The 15,640-nt window shown below is 47.4% G+C and overlaps 1 protein-coding gene across 19 annotated transcripts in view; it reads left to right on the top strand.

The window, feature by feature from the left end:
* The window catches only part of Cux1 (cut like homeobox 1), a 335,152-nt gene that overhangs the window by 211,449 nt on the left and 108,063 nt on the right, over positions 1-15,640 (top strand). For all 19 annotated transcript variants that reach the window (XM_076560949.1, XM_076560948.1, XM_076560947.1 and 16 more), the window contains one exon: positions 1,865-1,931. In XM_076560949.1, coding sequence (XP_076417064.1) covers positions 1,865-1,931 — 67 coding nt within the window. The remainder of the gene's footprint in view (positions 1-1,864; positions 1,932-15,640) is intronic.

Here is a 15,640-nt window from a genome sequence, read left to right as displayed (position 1 = left end):
CCTATCACGCCGTCAGCTTTTTTTAAACAGATAATGCCACTGTTGCTGAGGGTGTAGGTAGGAGCATGGTCACAGGCACTGTGGGCAAAAAGGGAATTGCCTCTTGAGGCTGGCTGGGTGAGATGTAGGGCAGGCGTGTGCAGTTCTTTACCCAGCTGCTTCACTTTTTGCCTGTGACCTGACTTGGAGAGACTTCCATCCTCAGCCACTAAGGGAAAAGATGAGGCTCGGAAAATACTCTTACCATCCCACTTATGGAACTGTTAAGATCTCGCCATGTAACCCAGGCTAGCCTGGCCTCATGATCCCCCTGCTTCCACCTCCTCAGTGCTCAGATGACAGGCATGCACCACCATGCCTTGCTCTTCAGTTCAGCCAATAAATGAAGTTGACAGTCCATAGATGAGCTTTCTGCTCCTACCACAGAACATACTATTTTAAAATAAACTCTGTGTGCGCACACACGCATGTATGTATGTATGTGTGTATGTATGTACACATGAGTGCAGGTGGCTGCAGAGGCGTCAGCTCCTTTGGAGCTAGAGTTATTGACAGTTGTGAGTGGCACAACATGGATGCTGGGAGCCAAACTTGAGTCCTCTGCAAGAGCTTAACCCCTGAACCATTTCTCCAGCCCACAATAAACTTTTTTTAATAAGCAGAGGTATCCTAAAATAATAAAAATATCATTGAAAGTATGATAGGAGCTGAGGAGATTGCTCAGATCCATAGCACACAACCAGAAGGATCTCAGTCAACCTTTGGAGCCCATGCAAAAAGCCATGTGTGATGGAGCATGCTTATACTCCCAGGCCTGGGGAGGTGGAGAAAGGTGGGTCCCTGGAGCTCATTGGCCTGCCAACTTCACCCACTTGGTGAGTCCCAGGCCATTGGGAGACCCTGCTCCATAAAAACCCAAGGTGGATGACGTCAGAAGAACAACACTCAAGTTTATCTTTTGGACTGCAAACACACACACACACACATACACATGTGCACACATGGGTATGAGCACACACACAAAACCTTTTGAAGTGTTATATAGGAAGTACATAAACTAGTAACAGAGTTGTTTATAGGCATGATCAGTTACCATATGCATGCTTTTACCCAGCTGGTAGCATGCCAGCGTCACCGTAGGCTCCCAAGTCATGTGTGGCACTAAGATGATAAGGTGTCCATGTTGCCCTGGGTGATAGTAATTTCCCAGCTCCACTATAATTATATGTGACCTCCATCATACTTGGGCTGTGCTTAACGGAGACATGAAGTATGCACCTGTATTTGCAGTTGTGTATAGAAATGGTTTTTCAATGGTAAGAGACATTTAAAAGCTGAAAGCCTGCAGCAAACCATGGACAAGTGGTTCTCTGTTGAAGGAGGCACTTCAGAGAGATGAGGCGGGCTGAGGGGAAGTTTTCTTCTCCACCCTCCGTTTGTCTCTCATCTTCGTGTGCTTCCCCTTTTATTTTAAGCAGTTGGTATCCTAGCTGGGCTTGACAGCACACGCCTGGAAGCCCATCACTGGGGAATTGTACCCAGGGAGATCCAGAATTCGAGGCAAGCCTAGGCTACATGAAACCCCATCTTTGAAAGCAACCTAAAGAAGTGGGGATATAGCTCCCTGAGTAGAGTGCTTGTCCAGCACGCAAAAATCCCTGCCTTTGATCCCCAGCATCTAGAAAAGCTGGCATAGGGCTTGCTCGTACCTATAATCTGAGCACTGGGTGGGTAGAGGCTGGTGGGTCAGATGTTCAATGTTATCTTTGTCTATACGATGAGTTCAAGGATAGCCTGGGCTATGTAGGCCCTGTCTTAAAGAAGATTGGTGTCTTATATCGTGGTTTCTATCCTTGCCTTTTAGCCCTGGAAAAAACTCGAACAGAATTATTTGACCTGAAAACCAAATATGATGAAGAAACTACTGCAAAGTAAGTGTCTGTGTGACGTCCTCCTCTTTCTTCGCATTTGGTCAGCATGACTCTGCTGTTGTCATCCCCAGAAGATGCTTAGCCTCCTGTCATGCTGCCAAGATACAGGGTCAATCCAATAAGTCCCTGTGCCACATCCATCCCCACTGATCGCAGAGAAGTCTAGTCTGCTGTGTGTGTGTGCAAAGACTAGACTTCTCTGTGCACATGTTGAAGTTAGAGGACCCCTTTGAGGAGTCAGTCCTTGCCGAGGCAGGATCTCCTCTTGTTCGCCTGCTGTGTACTCTGGGCCAGCTGCTCTGTAGGCAGGCCTCTAGGTGAGCCTCCTGTCTCCACCTCTGTCTCACTGTAAGAGTGCTGGGGTTACACATGTGCACCACATCTGGCTTTTTATTTTTCATTTATTTTATTCTATGGGTTTGGGTGTTTTGCCTGTCTGGTCTGTATGTCTTGTGTATTGTGTGTGTACAGTACCTGCGCCAACCAAAAAGGGCATCAGGCGCTCTGACGCTGGAGTTACAGGTGATTGTGAGCCACCGTGTGGAAGTGAGCCTGGGTTTTTTATTTGCATTCTAGAGGTCAAACGCCCATCGTCGTACTTACAGAGAAAGCACTCTTACCTGCGGTAGCCGAGTCCAGCCCATGTGCTTCACTTCCTTTTTCTACAGTGAAAAAGGGTGAACTTTCAAGAGATGTGATTGACGGGATACTTCTGAGGAAATTGTGTCACCTTTTCTTCCGGGACAGGGTGCCTTAGGAAGAACAAGCACAGCCCATAGCTTGTCACTGAGCCTTACAGCTCTGTGCAGGGCTTCCCGTGTGGGGGGCACACAGGGATGAGGCTGAGCCAATGACGCTTCCTGCCTACCTGACTATTGTCAGGATGGCATCAGACATCAGAGTGACCTGTGACAGGAACAGTTCCTCCAGACCCCGCCTTGCAGATGAGCAGAGAGGAGGAGCTGATATTGTCCTAAGCTGTGAGGAGGCCGCAGTCTGCTCGCAATGGCTAGCGTTCAGACAGGCTGTGTAAGGCTGGAGTTTTTACAGCCTTTCCCATCAAGGAAGGCTCTTCTGATCCTCCACAACAAAGCGCATGTACTCCAGCCGTGCTGCCTCTGGCCCTCACGTGGTGCTCCCGTGGCTATCAGTAGGGTCACATCTGAGTTGCTCCCACCCTGTTGTAGTGAGAGACAAGACTTATACCCCTTAACCCCAGCAGTCCTGGTCCTTCTCATGTGGCATGTGTGTTCATGTATGTACTTGAATGTGTGTGGAACTGGAGTTACCGGGTGGTTATGAGACACCATGTGCATGCTGGGAGTCCTACTCAGATCCTCTGGAAGAGCAGCCAGTGCTGTTCACCACTGAGTCATCTCCAGCCCTCCACCTTATTTTTTTAAAGCAGGGTATCTCAGTATACTTGGAGTTCACACGGGGGCTAGGCTGTTGGCCAGTGAGCTCTAGGGATCCATCTAGGGACAGGTCATCTCGGGTGGGAGTCCCACCACGTGCCAGCACACCTGGCTTTGTACATGGGTGCTGGGGACCTGAACTCAGGCCCTCGTTCTTACACAGCAAGCCCATTACTGACCGAGCCCTCATCTCCCCGGCCTCTGGGCCATCTCATGACCCTCTCTTCTGGTTTGTTTGGTAGTCCAGAGCCTTAAGGGCCCAGTTAGTTCCCCAGCCCTGCAGTCAAACTACTAAATAACTAGAACTTATTCACAAAGACGCAGATGTCCTCGCCAGTCTCCCCAGCTGGCTGACTCGATGGCACAGCTAAGCCTCGTGGGAACCTTCGGCCGTCCTCCCCCCGTTGCTCTGCAGTTGCACTTGAAGAGCTCCACATGAGCTCAGTCTAAGGGAGTGGTGGTTCAATTTCCCCCTAGCCCTGTGGCTTGGGCTTGCCTCCTGCCATCCCAGAGACAGGGCCATCTGAGAGCAGCTGCCACCATCCAACACATGCTGGAAGACACACATGCTGCCTCCACCCCTTGAAAGCCCAGAGAGCCCCTCACCCGCGACATTCCCACAGCAGAAACCACCCCAGCTGCCACAGTGAAACTCCTGGACCAGGGTTCCCTTCCCCTTTCTGTCAGTGTTTCATCTTCATGTAATGTGATCGTTTCTGCTTGGACTTCACCCTACTAAATAGATCATTGTTCTTAGTCACTGACCTTTCTTCTCGTTTTCTTTGGTTTTTGCTTTTTGACCCTGGGTCTCTACATAGCCCTGGCGGTCCTGTTGTGTAAACAGCACGTTAATCAGTGTGTGGCTCCTCCTTCCACTCCACATCACTGTCTTGATTGGCCCAAGTCCTAGTGAGTTTGGAGACAGAGTTGTTCGTATCGCTATTTTTCATTATTAAACTGTACTGCTTTCCTGTGTGTGCTTGTTTATGTGTCTATGCCAGAGGACAACCCTGGGTGTCAGTGATCGTGGCTTCAGCAGTCTTTGGAGAGTTTGTGGTGTGAGTGTATGCATGTGTGGGGGTCCACATGCACATGTGTGCACCTAGCTGTGGCAGTCAGAGGTTGATGTGGTGTGTTTTCCTCACCAGTTCTCCACGTTAGATATATTGAGTCAGGGTCTCGCTTGAACCCAGAACTCACTGATTCAGCAGCTGGCTTTGGGGATATCCCATCCTTACCTCCCCAGTGCTGGATTCAGCAGCTGGCTCTGGGGATATCCCATCCTTACCTCCCCAGTGCTGGATTCAGCAGCCTACCCTGCCAGTCCAGGATCCAGATGGGTCCTCCTGCTCGCCCGGCAAGTGCTTTCCCCACCCCGACACATTCTCCGTCCTCCTTTTGGTCTTTTTGAGGAGTGAGTTTCACTGCACTCCTTAGGCTGGTATCAAACTCCTAGGTTCAGGAGACCGTCATCGTCCTGCAACAGCTTCTGAAGTAGCTGGGGCTGTGGGTGTGGGTGTGGGACTGGCTGGGTGATGTCCAGATGTAAGGAGTTCGGGAAAGATCCAGGCCACACTGGCCTCTTGGAAGACCTGCCGCGGTTCTGAAAATGGTGCCCACAGGCACAGCAGGTTGATGGGTATGGAGAGGCTGAGCTTCAGCTAGGCTGGACTGAAGGGGCTAGGAAGGTGACTCAGCCTGGGAGGTAAAGACAGACAGATCCCTGGGGCTCCCTGGACAGCCAGCTTATCTCACCTGTGATCCTCAGGACCCAGTCAGAGAGCCTGTCTCAAAAGAAAGACGGATGGCTCCCGAGGAACAACAGGAAAGGTTGACCTCTCTGCCATCCACCTTCGTGTGCACATGCACACACACCTGGAACGGTTTTACACACCTCTTAAAAAGGAACAGTAGACGGCTCCAACGTGTGTTGACAGAGAACCTGGGAAGGGAGGTGGGAGACAGAGGAGAAAGGCTTTGGAGGAAAGAGTGCTCTGGGAGCGATTGCTCTGGTCTCTGTACAGTGTCACCTCCAGGGCATCCGTCGCTTGTACAAGGGGCGTAGAGCGGTTGCTTTGTGGAGTAGCTGTGGAGAACCAACCCTGCAAGGCCTGGGAGTGCTCAGCAGAGTCCCTGCACCTCTCCTGGAGAGCGGGAGTCTGAAAGTTTGTCCGTTTATAGGGTACACACTGCTTGTCTGTCGTTCAGACCACCGACCTTCCCCTCCCCCATTTAAAAAGAAGCCCCAGGGACCCGGGGTGTAACGCGGCTGATAGGGTGCTTGTCTAGCATCCACAAGGCCTTGGGGGCGATCCTCCATACTACAGGAAACAGGTGTGATGGCACACGCCTCTCTAGTCCAGTACTCGGGAGGTGGAGGCCAGGAAGACGAGGGGTTAAGGGTCAGCTTCGGCTCCACTGTGAGAGGCCAGTTTGGGCTTCACAAGACCCTCGGGGGATGCAGGTCAAAGGCAACAAGGCCACTGCAGCCTCCACCCCACCCCTGCCTGCTGCTTCTGCAGTCATTTCAGCTGCACATCAGCTGGGCCCGCGCGGCTGCCTGTGATAGGGACAGCGCAGTAAAGTTTTCCATGTGTAGGCTTGAAGCACAATGTAATTAGCCTTTATGCACAGAACAAGGCCCCATTGATGAGTACAGCTGGTCTTTGTTTGTCCCATCGCCGAGAGTGGGAGGTAAAGTGTTCTTCTTCATGTTTATTAATGCAGGATTCCGTAGACAAATGGCAAGCACAGTTTAATATTTGTTGGAACACAGGGGGGCTTGCCAAACAGTTGTTGTGTGAGCGGATTACAGGCCCTCACATTACGACCATTGCTGGGTTAAATAAATGGATTATTCTGCCTTTTTTTTTAATGTACCTCCTCCTCAAATGGTCACCCCTGAGTCCCGTTCTCCCCATAGCAGATGCTTATGTAGCACCTTAGGGACCTTAAAGTTGCATCTTACAAAGTCCGTCGGCGTGGATTTTCCCATTCTCGCTGCTCCCTGGGACTGCCTTCAGCCAGCAATGGCTGTCGCCCTGAGAGGCATGGGCCGCTCGCTCTGCTGCCTGCCCACCTCCTCCACTTGTGCTGCGTGGTCGTCCACTTCCCCGGGGTCTAAGGCACCATGGAATGAGTGCAAGAATTCCCGTTTTCGTTTGTATTTTTTTAACCTTTCAAGAGAAAGATTGAGAAAAAGGGGGTGGGGTATTATGGTGCACGTGTGGAGGTCAGAGGCCACCTTGTAGGAGCCAGTTCTCTCCCACCATGTGAGTCTGGGGATGGCTCTCAGTCACCAGGCTTTGCAGAAAAGCACTTTCATCAGCCGAGCCCTCTCCCCAGCCCCAGGCTTCTTATTTCAGTTTTCCCTGCAGTGGGCCTGAGTGGACAAGGAGGGCCGTGGAACGCCAGGCAGGATTAAGTTGTGATGCAATGCTGCACTCCTTCCAGCTGAGGTTAGAAGCTGGGGGATGTGGCTCAGCTGGGATAGTCCTTGCCCAACTAGCATGTGTGAAGCCCTGGGTTTAGTCACCAGCACTCGGGGTAAAGACAAGAAGGTCACAAGTTAGAAGTCATCCTGAGCTAATAGCAACTTGGAGGCCAGCCTGTGCTACATGAAATCCAGTCTCAGAAAACTAAAACATCAATCTCTTAGGAAAGATGGGTATAGCTTAATAATAGAGTGCACACCCAATATGTTCAAGCTCTGGATTCAGTTCCCTCTCATACTGGGGAGAGAAGAGGGAGAGGAACAAATCCTAAGGTAAACATACTGTTTCCATAGCTAATGTTCCTCGGAGTCACTCCAGAACTTTCCCGAAGCTTCTGCATGTTGTACCCTCGCCTCTGTTTTCGGGAAAAGACGTTACACATGCAAACACTTCCACAGTGCGCTACAAAAGCAGCACTGAGGAAGGAATACTCGGGTTCATTTCAAAGCACGTTGATCCATTGGCCTCTGTCTCCAGAATGCTCGGATTAAAGGTGTGCACTGTCTGGTTTCCACCTCTGCCTCCTAAATGCTGGGATTAAAGACATACATACAATGAACATTCTAGCTTTTTGGGGGGTGGCAGGGGGACATCTCATTCTATATCCCAGGCTGGCCCTGAATTATGAATTATGTAGCCAAGGCTGGCCATGATCCTCCGTATATATATGGATCTCCCAGTAAATCTGGAGAGACGGAAAGGAGACGCCCTGAAGCCTCGGTGCGTTCTCCCTGTCACTCTAAGACTGTAACTGTTCTCCATCTTTCTAAGGAATCGTCAGTTTCCAGTGTAGTTGCTGCAGTTATCCTGGTTGGATTAATTTCCCTAAAAACAGAAAAGCAAGTCCTGTGTGATTTTGAGGGTATGGACTTGAATAGTTCAGTCAGACCTGGAGAGAACCGCCAGCTTTCTCCCATTGTCTTATTTCCAGAGGCGTTGGTGCATTTGGTAGAATTCCTGGCGTTTTCCATCCTGTGTAAGGGTTCTGCTTCACATCTAAAACTCAGTGTCGGGGGGCAGGGGGTGGGGGTGTCCAGGGCCTTGCTGTTTCAGTCTCCTGGCTGGGACTAGAATGAAGAGATTGGCTTCCTGTGTCCAAACCCAGTAGATACTTGCTTATTGTTATGTGTGTCCGTGTGTGTGTCTGTGTGTGTGTCCAAGCCTGTGCCTGTGTATACACATGCACATATGTGAGTGCACGTAGAGGTTAGAAAATACCCTGTCTGTCTGTCCTCAGGGCACCCCTCCGCCCTGTTTTACTGGAACTCACCAAGTAAGCTAGCTGTCTGGCCAGCAAGCCTGTGGGAGCCGCCTGTCTGCCTCCCACTGCTAGGAATACAAGTGTGCTCCACCATGCCCTCATATTTGAACAGCAAGCTCTTGACCAGCTGAGCCATCTCGCCAGCCCTTGCACGCTACATTTTGAAATTTGAATTAGTTGCCATTCTGGTACTGTACTATGACGACCAAAAGTTTCAAGTTCAAACCATCTCAGAGCCATTAACATCTTAATAAACTTGACCCTTACGATTAACTGTGGAAACCAGACAGTGCACACCTTTAATCCGAGCATTCTGGAGACAGAGGCCAATGGATCTCTGTGAGTTCAAGGCCAGCTTGGTCTACACAGTGAGTTCCAGAATGGCCAGGGCTACATAGAGAGACCCTATCTTTAAAGCCATTTACTTCATTAATGATTGATATGGGGAGGCCCCGCCTACTGTGAATGGTGTCACCCCTGGGCAGGTAGTTGTAAAAGGAAGCAGGCTAGGCAAGCCAGTCAGCATGTTCCTCAGTGGCTTCTGCTTTCAGTTCTTGCCTCCAGGTTCCGGCCTTGGCTTTCCTCATAATGAACTATAAGCTGTGAGATGACATAAAACCTTTCCTTGCCAAGTTTCTCTTGGTCATAGTATTTATCACAGTAACAGAAAAGCAAATGAATACAGTCCAGTAACCCCATGGTGACTGTAATTTAGTGTAGAAATGCCACCTTTGTGCAGGACCCATTTTGAAGTGTGAAAAATTCATTCAGTATGTGGACCCTTCCTACCTCACCATGACTCTGGCTCTGCAGTGGCAGGAATATGTGCAAAAGACCCAGTAGCATCCAGGGGAGCTCCAAATGCATCTGTCTAGGAGAACTTGGGGTTCCTGGGCTGCGTACACCAATAAAGAGAGATACCAGACAGTTGGATACCCACCAAGGACAAGAGGGGCCCTCGTTCTAAGACAGCTTGTAAGAAACTCTGTAGACACATGCACGTGTGTTCATGCATGTGGAGGCAGAGGACTACCTCAGTTGTTCCTCAGGAACCATCCACATTGGTTTTTGAGACAGGGTCTCCCCAGTGGCATGGAACTCACCAGCAAGCCCTAGGAATCCACCTGTCTCCATCTCGCCAGCCCTCATATGCCACCAAACTCAGGTCCTTGTGCTCTCACGACAAGTGCTCATCTGGCGGGACCATCTCTGTCTCACTTACACTTTAGGAAGCAGAAGGAAATGTTTCCTGTAGGAAAGCCAGAGCGAGCCAGATAATTGAGCTCATTGTTTTCCTTCACGGCTTGTTTGCCCTTTCATTCTCTTCCTAAGGTGCTGGATGTTGAGGAATGTCTCCATTTGCCAGAAAGACAGTGGGGTGTCTCCTATTTCCCCGCCAGACCGCTAGTCCTGAAGCGAGCCTGCAGAATGAATTTTTAATGCTGAGCGCTATGGCATCGCTCTTGCAGGCAGCCACATTGCTCTCCTGGGTCTACAGATTTAATGCTCGGATGAGCAGAGAGAGGACTAGGGGCGCTCAACACAGTGAGAATTAACCCCCAACAGCCACACTGGTGCCCTCTCTATCCAGAAAGCTAACCCGACAGAGTCAGGAGGGAAAATTAAAACTCTGTCGTGCTGGAATGTTCTCCAAACAGCCTGGAGCACGAAGCAGGGCACGGTCTCACAATTTCATCAGATAGTGTGTATTTTTACCTTTTCACTTTTTTTTTAAACCACGACCATTCTTTCTTGGATGTATTTCTGTGATCTTTCCACCCTTAAAAAAGCTTTACGATCTGTAAGGTTTACAGAATATACATACACTGGAGACTCTCCAGTTTCTATGAAAAGCCCAAATGGAATCAGAAGTGCAGAACTGGTCGCTAACAATGGAAGGGACCATTCGTATTCAGTGGCTAACTCTGGTTTGGACCATATGGCTGATGTTATTTTTCCCCTCCGTAGCTTTCTTAGTTTTGAAGTTTTCAAAATTAAGAAGAACAAGTTGTACATAAAAATTGTTGAAGCTTAAATAAGTTGTAGAGAGCGGAATCTTCAGCAAACAGTAGAACAAATGGCTGAGTGTGTAGATAATAAGCTAGGGCTGTGCTCTACGCCAGTTAAAGCCTAGATGTCTTAAATATATACATGAAAAACCACAAAGGAGATTTTAGGTGGGATTTATATAATAAGGGAGTGGAAGAGACCTTTTTTAAGCATGATGCCAAAAGTAGAAAACCTATGGGATATTCAGAGATGTCTGGAGGTGGATGGTGGATGGGATGGATGGAAGAGTGATGTATGGATGGATAAAACACTCACAGTGTGTAAGTAGGAAAATGGTTAATATATATTTCTTACAGAGCCATAACGAAGTGCTAGAGGCCCGTGGAGTGGAGGTACAGATGGGAGGGAGGGATGATGGACACATGGGTGAGATGAGTGGGTAGAGGGCATGAATGCCTGGAGTGAATGGTTGATAGACATAGATAAACTATTTACAATTTATAAAGCAGATAAAGATTAGCATATATTTCATACAAAGCAATAAAAAGCCTATAGGTAGGTGAATTGGATAGATAAATGAGGGGATGGATGGATGGATGGATGGATGAAAATGGGATAAATGAGTTGGATAGATAGGCAAATAGGTGAATGATGGAATAGTGTGAATATATGGATCAATGCACGGATAAATTGATGAGTGAAAGGTAAATGGATGAATAAAAATATTTACAATGTATATATCCTACAAAGCAATAGCAAAATGTGTAATACCTAGAAGAGAAAGTTTTCTTCTGGGTCACATTTTTTCCACAGACATCTCCAACTGCCTCCCATAGCATCCCTCTTGCCCTTCTGTGTGCGATTTGTGTCCCCTCCCACTAGAGACGCATGATTTCCCTTCCTTGCAGGAACCTAGGGTCCTGCTTGACTCTCTGCTGCCCTCCTACCTAATCTACATCAGTCCCTCGTCCACAGCTCTCTTCATTTCTCATTTCTTCGCTCCACTGTTACCACCATAATCTGGGCTCTTTCCTCACTCGGCGTCACTTCTAGAGCATATCACTTGTCTCTCTGCTGCCATGTTCTCCCTAGATGAGTCTACCTTCCAAGAGTCTGCTAAAAGTGTGCAAAACATACAGTCCCGTTCCGAGCCACCCTTGGTTAAGATCCTCGCCTTGCTTGCTCTCCTGCCTCCAAGGACAAGCCCCAGATCACAGTGCAGTTGCCTTAACAGCTCCATCCCATGCCAAAGCCATTCCCCACAGAACCCATGCCCCTGTGTGTTCTAATCCCAGCTCAGGCTAGGCTCAGCGTCGTCCCCCTACTCACTTAGCATGGTGGTCTGTGGAGAGAATTCAGGGAGATCTGAATCTGGACCCAGAAGTAGTACATCTTTATGATTGTCAGTGTGTGGCGTAGCGATTTCCTCCCACTGTGAAGGAGTCAACAAACCAGGCTAATTTCAGATGTGGCGCCTTGTCTGTCGACACTAATGCTGTTCTCACATCACTTCAGTTATCACAGACACTTCTGGTGCTCAGCACTATAATGATCTGCCACCAGTGTTGTTTAGCGTCCCACTAAAGGACACCTTGCTATAGCACAAATTTGAGTTTCTTTTAACATTATATTAACTGTTCTTGGAAGTAATTGTTACTCTTAGTAAATATATATATTTAAGACATTCTAGGGCCGGGCAGTGGTGGCGCACGCCTTTAATCCCAGCACTCGGGAGGCAGAGGCAGGCGGATCTCTGTGAGTTCGAGGCCAGCCTGGGCTACCAAGTGAGTTCCAGTAAAGGCGCAAAGCTACACAGAGAAACCCTGTCTTGGAAAACCAAAAAAATAAAAAAAAAAATAAAAAAAAAAGACATTCTAGGGCTGGAGCTGTGGCTCAGTGGGTAGAGTGCACACCTAACATGTATGGAGCCGTTGCTTCAAGCCCCACTATTGTATAAATTGGACATGTAGTACATGCATTTAATTCTAGCACTGGCACTCAGTTCAAGGTCATCCTTGCCTCTGTAACAAGTTAGCCTACCCTACATGAGACCCTGTCTTTAAATTAGTTTTTAAAAATCATGTTTGAATGAGATGTGACATTGCACTTGTGAGCTCCAGGCCTGTACTTAAAGATAGGTAGCACCAAACCCAACTTACCGTATTAGAACCCAGTTTGTCTAATATTCTGCATGGTACAAATCAGACATAAAAAAAAAAATCACGTGTCTCAAGCCCAGCAGTGTTAGTGCATGCCTTTAATCCCAGCACTCAGGAGGCAGAACTCTATGAGTTTCAAGGCCAGCCTGCTCTACAAAGTGGATTCTAGGACAACCTGGTCTACACAGAGAAGCCCTGTCTTGAAAAAATTCAAAAAAGAAAAGGGTGAGGGGTAAGAAGAATAATTACATGTCTCTGACTTCTGCCTATAATTTCACTCTATCTGCCTAAGTTTTTTTGGGGGCACGGGGTTTCGAGACAGGGTTTCTCTGTGTAGTTTTGGTGCCTGTCCTGGATCTCTCTCTGTAGACCAGGCTGGCCTCGAACTCACAGAGATCCGCCTGGCTCTGCCTCCTGAGTCCTGGGATTAAAGGCATGCGCCACCATAGCCGGCGTTGCCTAAATCTTTATCCTGATAAATTGCATACACTCTTTAACCTCCATGTCTGAACACTGTCTTACTGTCTCCATTGGATTCTAGTTGTTGTTTTCAGGCCTTTACTATTTGCTCACCTAATTTTTATAGTATGCCTCCTGTCATTTTATCAAGTTTTATAAATTAACTCAGGCAGTAAATTTAGCCTTACTTATATTTAATGTGCCTGCAAATATAGAATGTCATCATTATTCTTTCTCTATACCAGCATTTTGTAATTTGATTTTTGTAGATAGAACATAAGCCTCAGTGTTTTAATTCCCCCATGTTTAATAATTATATCCCAATTGTAGATCATTTATTTCATTTTCCAGATATTTACAGTTGGCATATGGGAGTTTATTTTCTTGTCTTTAAAACAACAAACAGGGCTGGAGAGATGGCTCAGAGGTTAAGAGCACTGACTGCTCTTCCAGAGGTCCTGAGTTCAATTCCCAGCACCCACATGGTGGCTCACAACCATCTGTAATGAGATCTGGCGACCTCTTCTGGCCTGTAGACATACATGCAGGCAGAACCCTGTATACATAATAAATAAATAAATCTTTAAAACAACAAACAAACAAAAAACAAAACGACGCTTTGCTAGACTCAATTGCTTGGCAACCATATTACCCATAGGTAGTGGCTTTTTCAAACCTTTTGTGATCACAGGAACAGGAGGTATTTTGTTTTGAAACAATTTTCATGTAGCCCAGGCTAGACTCTAACTTGCTCTATAGCTAAGAATGGCCTTGATGTCTGACTCCCGGTAACTTCCTGTTGTATTCCAGAAAGAGGTACAGCATTAGCTCAGCATCTGAGTGCTCAGGTCTTCTCTTACTGAGCTCACTTTCAGTGAGTCCGTCTGAGACGTTGGAAAGTGGTGTGCTCCAGTGTTCTACCATTCCACACAGCACGGTAATCACAGGCCATGTCCAGAGAGCAGCCGATTATACATGACTGTGGGTTCCATTGTACCTCGTGGTTTCTTGTGCCTGGTAAACAACGCCGACAAATAATAACATTGAGACCCACCTTTTCTAGAACATTGTTCTGAACCTGTGGCTTCCTACCAATGAATTCTCACAAGTTATTTGGAGCTTTGGGGGTGGAGGGCACTGTTTTGTTTTGAGAAAGGGCGTTGGGTAGTCCAAGCTAGATTCCAGCAAGCTATGTAGTGATGCTGGCCTTGAACACAGGTCTGCCTGCCTTCACTTTCCTAATGCTGGCATTACAGGCGTGCCCTACTGCACAAGGCCATTTCCAGCCATCTGCTGTTTAGCAGAAAAAATCACCTTTGCCTAAAATGTGGGAGTAGATCCCAGGAGGTAACCTACACTGACCAATGCTCTTGTCATTGTATTGTTTTCAACACACCACTTTTTTCTTTCCCTAAACTCAGAAATCTGTCATCTGGGTATCCAGGATCCTCCTTTAATTGTCTTTTTAAAAATGATTGAATTCAATGTCCTGTCCAGAGCAGCAGTGACATTGTAGAGAGATGATCAAAAGCATAAGCTAGGAGCTGGCTAAAAGGCTCAGCAGGTAAAGGTGCTTGCTCTGCAAGCCTGGTTATCTGAGTTCGATCCCCAGAACGCATATAAAGGTGGAAGGGGAGAATCAGCTCCCCAGAATTCTCCTCTAACCTCCACATTCATGCCTTGGGACATGCACAATACGGTCTCACACATACACTCAATATAATAATAGTTGGAATAGTAAAAATAAAAAGTTCCAACAAAAAACAGGCTGTAAGACAAATGATTTGACCCTGATCCTGTCCCATGAAGAAATTCTATCAACCAGAATTAGCCAGCCGTGAAGGAAAGCCAGCAGCATATGACTTGCCCATTAAGACTCCCTTCCAAAAGCCAGGCATGGTGGCGCACACCTTTAGACCTAGCACTTGGGAGGCAGAGGCAGGCAGATCTCTGAGTTTGAGGCTAGCCTGGTCTACAGAGAAAGTTCCAGGACAGCCAGGGCTACACAGAGAAACCCTGTCTCAAAAAGTGTGTGTGTGTGTGTGTGTGTGTGTGTGTGTGTGTGTGTGTGTGTGTGTGTGTTTATAAGAATAAATTTTAAAAGAGAGGGTTAAAAGTGCTTTGTCACACAGCATTCAATCCCCAGAACCTTGGGTATGGGTGGAAGGAGAAAACTGACTCCTGAAAGTCTTCTGACCTCCGTATGCAATGGTATGGCATGCCATGCACATGCACACACACTATAATAAATGATAATTGGAACTAAAAAACATGCTTCCTTTGAGAAAGGAATAAGGATATAGACATACATACACATTATACATATGCATATACATGCAGACACACACATACCCCTTCAAACAGTAATCTGTGTAGGGACGATTGTGTTGTCTTACCATTCTCATCATGTCTACTTCCACAAATTATTTAAAGTAGTTGTCAGAAAAGACCCGAAACAATAAGGCTCTGAGAGTGGAGTCTGAGTAAAGGGGGAAGATGACTTCTTAAGACTCGATTTGTACAAAAAGCTCTATCATTTAACAACCTGGCAGCCAGGCCATTTCCCTGCACACTTTATTGTTTGGGTGTTTTTTACAAGCACAGAATTGCTACAATGCCCTGATTTACTGTTTGCTTGACTCCAAGGGAAAACTTTATATTGCAATTAACCTTTCTATTTTTTCCTTCCATCGGAGTATTGTGGACTTCCTCTGTGGTATTTTAGTGATTAGACAGGATGGAGGGCATCCTTAAAGATGTGAGGCCAAATCCGATGAGGTCAGACTGAAGGGAAAGGATGGTCTGTGTGGGGCCAGCGAGTCTGGCCCCGGCCAAACTGTTAGTCTGACACTTCACAAGTAGACTGGGAACCTCTGAATTATTCATTTTTAAGTTACCCTAAAAAGACACA

The sequence above is a fragment of the Peromyscus maniculatus genome, chromosome 23, assembly GCF_049852395.1.
Source record: "Peromyscus maniculatus bairdii isolate BWxNUB_F1_BW_parent chromosome 23, HU_Pman_BW_mat_3.1, whole genome shotgun sequence".
Taxonomy (NCBI): Eukaryota; Metazoa; Chordata; class Mammalia; order Rodentia; family Cricetidae; genus Peromyscus; species Peromyscus maniculatus.
The sequence above is the reverse complement of the archived record's forward strand: the minus strand, read 5'-3'. Positions and strand labels throughout refer to the sequence as shown.